Source organism: Penaeus vannamei, chromosome 28, assembly GCF_042767895.1.
Source record: "Penaeus vannamei isolate JL-2024 chromosome 28, ASM4276789v1, whole genome shotgun sequence".
Classification (NCBI taxonomy): Eukaryota; Metazoa; Arthropoda; class Malacostraca; order Decapoda; family Penaeidae; genus Penaeus; species Penaeus vannamei.
Genome location: NC_091576.1, coordinates 26,434,225 through 26,444,224, shown reverse-complemented (window position 1 = coordinate 26,444,224; position 10,000 = coordinate 26,434,225). Strand labels below are relative to the sequence as shown.

General features: G+C 39.1%; 1 protein-coding gene across 1 annotated transcript in view; it reads right to left on the bottom strand.

Annotated features, from left to right (window-relative positions):
• Window positions 1–10,000, bottom strand: part of LOC113808026 (uncharacterized) — a 366,181-nt gene that overhangs the window by 56,202 nt on the left and 299,979 nt on the right. The window contains exon 5 of the mRNA XM_070141594.1: window positions 8,034–8,208. Coding sequence (XP_069997695.1) covers window positions 8,034–8,208 — 175 coding nt within the window. The remainder of the gene's footprint in view (window positions 1–8,033; window positions 8,209–10,000) is intronic.

The window sequence follows — 10,000 nt, the reverse complement described above, 5'->3', positions numbered from 1 at the left end:
TTAATTCTTCTTGTTCTTATTTATATGTATGTACACACACACACACACACACACACACACACACACACAAGCAAACACACACACACACATTGTTGTTGTTTTCCCTTTTTCTTCTTTCTTCTTTTTGTTCTTCCTCCCTCTCTCTTTCTCTCATCTTCCTCTCTCTTAATCGCACTGCCTCCTGAGAAGTTGCATCGCCTCTTTTGAGCTCAGAAGGCTTTTCTCTTCACTCGAGGGTGGTTTCCGCCTTCCTTCCTCCTTTTTACTTTCTCTTCTATTCTCCTTCTTGTTTCCTCTTTCCTCCTTGCTCTTTTCTCCTTTTCCGCCTTCCTCTGTTATGCACTCACCCTTCTTCCCTCCTTCCTCCTTTATTTTTCCTCCTGCCTCCATCATCTTTTCTTATTTTCCTCCTTCCTCCTTTTCGCCTTCTTCTTTCTCCTCCCTTCTTCCCTCTTTCCTCCATCCTCTTTTCTTCTCTTCCTCCTTCCTCCATCCTTTTTTTTTTCTTTTCCTCCTTCCTCCCTTTCGTCTTCTCCTTTCTCCTCCCCTCTTCCCTCCTTCCTCCTTCTTCCATCCTCTTTTCTTCTCTTCCTCCTTCTTCCTTCCTCCGCATGATTGATTGCTCTGTGGCTGAGGAATCGTGGGAGTCATCGCTGCGAGGAGGGAACGCGTGTCGCTTCCTCCTACTTCCCTCTTCCTCTTTTCTCCTGCATCCTTCCTTGTTTCATGTTTCCTATCTTTCCTCTTCTTTCTTTCTTGCTTATTCCTTTCTCCTCTTTTCCTCCTTCCTTTTTTCATTTTTCCTCCTTTTCCCTTCTTTCTTCATTCCTCTTTTCTCGTTCTTTCTATCTCCTCCTTCGTCCTTCTTCCTTCCTTTTTCCAATCACCTCCTTTCCATCTATCCCCCTTCCTCCTTATATCCTCTCTTCCTCCTCCTCCTCCCATTCCTTCTTCCTCTTTCCTTCTCCTTTCCCACTTGTTCCTTCTTCCTCCCTCCTTTCTTCTATCCTTCTTCCTTCTTTTTATCTCCTCCTTTCCATTTTCCCCCTTCCTACTTTTTCCTCCCATCCCTTTCCTTCCTCCCTCTTCCTTTATCCTTCTCCCCCCTTCCTCCTTCCTCCTTCTTCATCCTCATTTTTCTCCCCCTCCCTTCCTCTTCCTCCTTCTTCCTTCCTCTTCCTCCTCCCTCCTTCTTTCTTCCCTCTCCTTCCTTCCTCCCTCCCTGCCTCCTTCTTCCTTCCTCTCTCCTCCTCACTCCTTCCTTCTTCCTCCTTCCTTGTTCTTAGCTCCTAGGTTGATGGATTTCTCCCCGACTATCTCCCCCTTTTCTATCTTCCCCTTTCTCCTTTTTCCCTCCACATTCCTTCTCCTCCCTCTCTCTCCTTCTTCCTTTCTTCCTTCCTCCTTCATCCTCATTTTTTCTCCCTCCCTCCTTTCCACTTCCTTCCTCCCTCTTTCCTTCTTCCTCCTCCCTCCTTTCTGTTTCCTTCCTCCTCCCTCCTTCTTCCTCTCCTTCTTCCTCTTCACTCCTCCTTTGCATCCTTCCTCCTTCTTCCTACTACCCCTTCCCTCCTTCCTTCCTTCTTCCTTCCTGTTCTTAGCTCTAGGTTGATGGATTTCTCCCGACTATCTCCCCCTTTCTATCTTCCCCCTTTCTCCTTTTTCCTCACATCCTTCTCCTCCCTCCTTCTTCTTTCTCCTTCCTCCTTCATCCTCATTTTTTCTCCCTCCTCCTTTCCTCTTCCTCCTTCTTCCTCTTCCTCTTCTTCTTTATCCTTCCTCCTCCTTTATCCTTCCTCCTTCTTCTTACTCCCCCCTTCCTCCTTCCTTCCTTCTTCCTTCCTGTTCTTAGCTCTGGGTTGATGGATATCTCCCGACAACGTCTTGACTTGGACTGATGCCTTGAGATCCTTCGTCTGTTTCTCTTCCTTATTTTTTATTTTTTATTTTTTATTCCTTCTTTCTCGTCCTTTTCGTTCGGTTTATCTATCTATTCATTAATTTGTCTTCGTTTTTGTCTCTCGTTCCTGTTATCTATTATTTGTCCTTGTGTCTGTTTCTGTCTTTTTTTTTATTCCTTCTTTCTCGTCTTGTTCGTTCGGATTATATATCTATTCATGAATTTGTCTTCGTCTTTGTCTCTCGTTCCTGTTATCTATTATTTGTCCTTGTGTCTGTTTCTCTGTCTTTTTTTTTTCTATTCCTTCTTTCTCGTCTTGTTCGTTCGTCTTCGTCTTTGTCTCTCGTTCTTGTTATATATTATTTGTCCTTGTCTCTGTTTCTCTGTCTTTTTTTTTAATTCCTTCTTTCTCGTCTTATTCGTTTGGATTATCTGTCTTCGTTAATTTGTCTTCGTCTTTGTCTTCTTTGTCTCTCGTTCCTTTCATCTATTATTTGTCCTTGTGTCTGTTTCTCTTTTTTTTTCTATTCCTTCTTTCTCGTCTTGTTCGTTCGTCTTCGTCTTTGTCTCTCGTTCTTGTTATATATTATTTGTCCTTGTCTCTGTTTCTCTGTCTTTTTTTTTAATTCCTTCGCTTTTCTCAACAATCTTATTCGTTTGGATTATCTGTCTTCGTTAATTTGTCTTCGTCTTTGTCTTCTTTGTCTCTCGTTCCTTTCATCTATTATTTGTCCTTGTGTCTGTTTCTCTTTTTTTAATTCCTTCTTTCTCGTCTTGTTCGTTCGGATTATCTGTCTGTTCATTAATTTGTCTTCGCCTTTGTCTCTCGTTCCTGTTATCTATTATTTGTCCTTGTGTCTGTTTCTCTGTCTTTTTTTTTTAATTCCTTCTTTCTCGTCTTGTTCATTCGGATTATCTATCATTCATTAATTTGTCTTCGTCTTTGTCTCTTGTTCCTGTTATCTATCATTTGTCCTTGTGTCTGTTTCTGTCTTTTTTTTATTCTTTCTTTCTCGTCTTGTTCGTTCGGATTATCTGTCTGTTCATTGCTTTGTCTTCGGCTTTGTCTTCTTTGTGTCTCATTCCTGTTATCTATCATTTGTTATTCTCTTTCTTGTTTCTCGTTCTTTTTATGTATCGTTTATTATCCTCTTGTTTGTCACTCGTTTCTATTATCTATAATTTCTTATCTTCTTCCTTATCTCTCGCTCCTCTTATCTATCTTTTATCCTTCTCTTCTTTGTCTCTCTTTCACATCATCTACTGTTTATTACTTTATGTATCATTTATCATTTATCCATCATCTGTCAATTTCTTCCTCGTCTCTCTTTCCTACTATCTATTATTTACCATTTTATCTATCATTTATTACTCTCTTTCTTACTCGTTTCTCGTTTCCTTTTCATCCTATTATATTTAGAAAAAAATATTTGGGGATTTACTGTTTATTAAAAAAAAAGGAGGAAAATGTGAATAACTTCCTTCTCCATCCTTTAAATTGCGCGATTATCTAAGGATTTATTACTAATTAACAAAGAAATATGTGTGAATGATAATTAAGGAAAGAGATGACAAATAAAATAAAAGAGAAATGTATTATTAAAAAGATTTAAAAATTTAATCACAATTTTTCAGATGGTGCGAAACAGATCTCATTTCATAATCAAAGTGACACTGAGATAAATAGAAAGAGAAAGAGATAGATAGACTGATAGATAGACAGATGGATAGAGAGGGAGAGAGTTAGAGAGAGAGAGAGAGAGAGAGAGAGAGAGAGACAGAGAGAGAGAGAGAGAGAGAGAGAGAGAGAGAGAGAGAGAGAGAGAGAGAGAGAGAGAGAGAGAGAGAGAGAAAGAAAGAGACAGAGAGACAGACGAGAGATAGACACACACACACGGACACACGCACAGAGAGAGAGTGGGAGGGAGAAAGAGAAAGAGAGAGAGAGAGAGAGAGAGAGAGAGAGAGAGAGAGAGAGAGAGAGAGAGAGAGAGAGAGAGAGAGAGGGAGAGGGAAGGAAAGAGAGAGAGAGAGAGAGACAGACAGACAGACAGAGAGAGAAGGAAGAGAGATCAGATATAAATGGATATGTATATATATATATATATATATATATATATATATATATATATATATATATATATATAGAGAGAGAGAGAGAGAGAGAGAGAGAGAGAGAGAGAGAGAGAGAGAGAGAGAGAGAGAGAGACAGAGAGATAGAGAGAGAGAGAGAGAGAGAGAGAGAGAGAGAGAGAGAGAGAGAGAGAGACAGACAGACACACACACACACACACACACACACACACACACACACAGATAGGGGGGAGGGGGAGAAAGTTAGAAGTGAGCAGAGAGAGAGAGAGAGAGAGAGAGAGAGAGAGAGAGAGAGAGAGAGAGAGAGAGAGAGAGAGAGAGAGAGAGAGAAGAGAGAGAGAGAGAGAGAGAGACAGAGAGAGCGAGAAGAGCGAGAGAGCTTGAAGAGAGAGAGAGAGAAGAGAGAGAGAGAGAGAGAGAGAGAGAGAGAGAGAGAGAGAGAGAGAGAGAGAGAGAGAGAGAGAGAGAGAGAGAGAGAGAGAGAGAGAGAGAGAGAGAGAGAGAGAGAGAGAGAGAGAGAGAGAGAGAGAGAGAGAGAGAGAGAGAGAGAGAGAGAGAGAGAGAGAGAGAGAGAGAGAGAGAAGAGAAAGAGACAGACAGACAGACAGACAGAGACAGAGAGAGAGAGAGAGAGAGAGACAGACAGACAGACAGACAGAGACAGAGAGAGAGAGAGAGAGAGAGAGAGAGAGAGAGAGATTTGAAATAGGAGAAGAGGGGGGGAGGAGAGAAGGGAAATGAAAATCAGGCCTCTCAACGGTAGAATCCCCCGACAGGCGATGTAGCTACATCTCCAAACGGAAATGAGAGCATAAGACATTCTACTACCTGTATTTCATTTCTTATATCAATTCTCTATTATATTTCATCTTTTTTGTAGTTATCTTATTGCATTCGAAATTGTTCTATCTCTATTTTCCATTTTGTTTCATCTTATTTTAAAAATGTTTTATATCCTTTGTTTTCTTGTTTTCTCTTTTATTCTATTCATTTTATTTCATCTTTTCCTATTTATTCAATTCATCTATTCCAGTTCATTCCCTTGATTTTATCTTATTTATTCTAGCTCCCTATCTTAAGGAGATTTCTCTCCTTCCTCATTTGTTCTCCTGTTTTGCCTAACTTCCTTTCAATCGCTACTGGACATCCACCTCCACTTCGGATATTGGTGATCTATCCTTGCCAGCGGAAGCACCACCTGTTCCTCGATCCAGCTGGTGACCTGGGATTGACCTGGGCAAAGCTAGGTTGCTTTGTCTGCAGCAGAACGTTGGTGACTTGGGATTGACCTGGGCAGCACTAGATTTGTCTGCAGAAGAACGCTGGTGACCTGGGATTGACCTGGGCAGTACTAGGTTTCTTTATCTGCAGAGCAACCCTGCAAAAGAACTTACATGGAAAAGGGTTGCTCTCTTCAGGCGTCGCGTCCTCTTCGACGCCGTGTACATTTGGCCTGAATTCAGACAGTCAGTGTACTATTTTTGTCCGTTTTTTGTGTGTCTAGCTGCTGTATTGGATATTTTCATATAACTGAATGCATATGTAATTGAATTTGACCTGATATTTTTGCCTGTCTGTGGCGAGATACCGTATCGATTATTTACGGTTAACTGAATATTTACAACTGAATGTAACTCGATTTTTTGGATCCTCTCTTCGTGTAAATGGCGAGCTACTATATTTATCATTTTCTCGTCTCCCGACCTACAGGTATTCCCCCAAATATCTAGTTAAGCTCTCTTCCATCTATTCCTCCTTCTGCGTGCCTAATCTCCATCACAGTCGTTCCTCTGGGGGCCTTCACATGTCTCCTTCCCTAGCATCTACCCTTCATCAGGCCAAGGGTCACCTGTCAGCCTCCTTTCGTTTAGTTTATGCTCCGGTGAGTGGCTGGTTCTTGCTGACAAAGCGCTCGGGACTTCTAATTTCTTTAAACAATTGCGAGATGGATAAAAGTAAAATATGGCTATAATGCTCTGTGTGTGTACCGACTCAAATATGTGTGTATCTTTATCTACTTACGTATCTATTTATCAAAATCTCTGCATTATCTTTTTCATGATGGATATAAGGCGAGTACTGAATAATACGCTGTACATATACCGAGTATTCTATACATGTATATTCTTATCTATGATATATATTTGTATCTATCTACCTCAATACCTCTTTGTATCTTTGCCCTTTTATATATCTTATTCTATCCTTATCTATGATTAATATCTATATCTATCAACTCCTTATCTCGACATTTACACCCTTTCATGTATTTTATTTACGATTATGTGTAATTAATATTCATACTTATTAATTTCCTAACGTCTGGCCCCTTCTATTCAATTATTCAACATGCATTATGACTGATATTCATATCTATCTCATTTCATAAACACTTTTTTATCCCTTTCCTTCTAATCACCAACGTTTAAGACTCGTATTCATACCTATTTACATCTATCTACCTCCCCCTTCTAGTTATTCATTTACCTTTCATTATGCCTGAAATTTTATCAATCTCATTACATAAAAACCCTTTTATTAGTTTTCATTCTAATAACCATTGTTTATGACTCGTATCTCTACCTGTCTACTATCTATTTACATCTATTTACATCTATCTACCTCTCCCTTCTAGTTATTCATTTACCTTTCAATATGACTGATATTCATATCTATCTCATTCCATAAGCACCTTTTTATTCCTTTCCTTCTAATCACCAACGTTTAAGACTTGTATTCATACCAGTCTACTATCTATTTACATCTATCTACCTCCCCCTTCTAGTTATTCATTTACCTTTCATTATGCCTGATATTCTTATCAATCTCATTATATAAACACCCTTTTATTAATTCTCATTCTAATAACCATTGTTTATGACACGTATCTCTACCTGTCTACTGTCTATTTACATCTATCTACCTCTCCCTTCTAGTTATTTTTTTACCTTTCAATATGACTGATATTCATATCTATCTCATTCCATAAGCACCTTTTTATTCTTTTCCTTCTAATCACCAACGTTTAAGACTCGTATTCATACCAGTCTACTATCTATTTACATCTATCTACCTCCCCCTTCTAGTTATTCATTCACTTTTCATTATGACTGATCATCATCTCTATCTCATTCCATAAGCACCTTTTTATATCCTTTCATTCTAATCACCAACGTATATGACTCGTATTTATACCTATCTACTATCTATTTACTTTCATTTACATCTACCTAAATTTCCCTTCTAGTTATTCATTAACCTTCCATAAACACCTTTAATTCCTTTCCTTCTAATCACCAAGGTTTAAGACACGTATATCTACTATATATTTACATCTTTTCAACGTTTAAGACACGTATCCATACCTGTCTACTATCTATTTACATCTGTTCAACGCTTAAGACACGTATTCATACCTGTCTACTATCTATTTACATCTATATATTTACATCTATTCAAGACATTTAAGACACGTATTCATACCTGTCTACTATCTATTTACATCTATATATTTACATCTATTCAACGTTTAAGACACGTATTCATACCTGTCTACTATCTATTTACATCTATATTTTTACATCTATTCAAGACATTTAAGACACGTATTCATACCTGTCTACTATCTATTTACATCTATATATTTACATCTATTCAAGACGTTTAAGACACGTATTCATACCTATCTACTATCTATTTACATCTATATTTTTACATCTATTCAACGCTTAAGACATGTATTCATACCTGTCTACTATCTATTTACATCTATTCAACGCTTAACACACGTATTCATACCTGTCTACTATCTATTTACATCTATATATTTACATCTATTCAACGTTTAAGACACGTATTCATACCTGTCTAATATATGATTACATCTGTTCAACGTTTAAGACACGTATTCATACCTGTCTACTATCTATTTACATCAATTTACATCAATTTACATCAATTTACATCAGTTTACATCTTTTTACATCTACTTTTTACATCTACTTACATCTGTCTACCTCTTAACAGCTGCGCCACGTACCCGTCTATGAGCGGCACCTCCGACAGCAGCGCGTTGGCGGTGGCGAGGCGCTGCTGGATGTCGTCGTTGGGATTCCCGGTTATGGCGAGCGGCACGGAGACCCCCACCCCCGCCACCCCCGCTACCACGAGGACGAGGCACACTCCCCCCCACACGTGCCCGCCCACGTCGAGGCCTGGAGGCGCGGTGGGCCGTGGGAGGGAGGGGGAGGGAAAGAGGGAGGGAAAAAAAGGAGAAAACATTGGATTAGGTGTTTGTATGAGAATATTTTTTGTAGGCTTGTTTTTTTTTTTTTTTTTTTTAATTTGGTTTGAGGTTTCGGTATGATTATTTATTTATTTATTTTTAAATTCTTGTTTCTTTTTTACGTGCATAAGCATTTAATTTTTTCTTTTTTTGAAGGCTAATATCAGTGACCTAATTTAAATCCATTTTACCTCTTGACTTACCTATTCTCCTTCTCTCTAAATCTACACACTATCTGTCTTCACAACATTTAATCTCATCTTTACAACCCCTCCACCCCCACCCCTCCACCCCTCCCCGAGCAATGGCTACAACAACGTAAACGCAAACGGTACGACACCATCATGGGAATTTACGACGTCGTTCGCAGTCGAGGAAGTACAAACATTAACTTACGATCTAACATACGATTCTTATGACTATGATATCCGGTTACAGCAGATTTTTGGATCCCATTAGTCACTTCATGAACGATTAATCTTCATTTGTACCTCGTGATTATGTTATAGTTTCTCGTTTCGTGTCCCCGTTTTCCCCTATCGTGTCGGTGTAATACGGATAGAGGTCACGGGAGGTCATGTCATGGGAGGTCAAGTGTTCCCATTTATTTATTCATTTATTTATTTATTTATCTATTATTATTATTATTTATTTATTTATTTTTTTTTTTTTGGGGGGGGGTGATGTGAACGTGAATAAGGGAGGGAGATATGAAGAGAGGAAGAGAAGCATAATGGGAAGAGGGGAAAAAGAGGAAGAGGGAGAGGAAGGTGGAGAATATAAATAAGAGGAAGGGGAAGATGTAGAGGAAGAGGGAGTAGAAGAAAGAGAAGAAGGAAGAGGAGAAAGAGAAAGAGCAGAGAGAGAGAGAGAGAGAGAGAGAGAGAGAGAGAGAGAGAGAGAGAGAGAGAGAGAGAGAGAGAGAGAGAGAGAGAGAGAGAGAGAAAGAGAGAGAGACAGAGAGAGAGAGAGAGAGAGAGAGAGAGAGAGAGAGAGAGAGAGAGAGAGAGAGAGAGAGAGAGAGAGAGAGAGAGAGAGAGAGAGAGAGAGAAAACGAAGAGGAACAAGGGACAGGAGGAAGAAAATATGAATATGATGATGATGATGATGGTGATGATGATGATGAAGAGAAGGAACAGAAAGAAAAAAAAAGGAAAAGAGGACGAAGAAAAAGAAAAGGAAAAATATGATGATGTTAGTCATCATCATGAGGAGGAGGAAGAAAGGAAAAAACAAAATGAATAAGAGAAAGAGGAAGAAAATAATAATAACAATAATTATAAGTACAAAAGAGATAAAAGAAGAGAAAGAAGAAAAGGAAGAGTAATAGAGAAAGAGATACAAGGGAGAAGATATCAGAAGAAAAGAGGAGGAGGGCGAAAGCCACGGCAAATAAGACGAAGCAGAAGAAGAGCAGAAGACAGAGGAAGAAGAAAAGTAATGAAGAAAAATGAACAAGATGCACCGAATAAGTGAAAGCGAAGAAGTAAAAAAGGAGAAGGAGGAGGAAGAACAAAAAAGGGAAGGAGGAAGATGCAAAAATAGAGGAGAAAGTAAGGAAGAGGAAGAAGGGGATAAGGGGGAGTATGAAGAATAGGAGAAGGTGGAGGAGGAAAAAGAAGAGAGAGAGAAAGATGAAAAGGACGAGGGGAAGGAAAGGTAAAAAGAAAAAAAAAGAGTAGAGGGGAGGAAGAAGAGGAAAAAGAGGAGGAAGAGGAGAA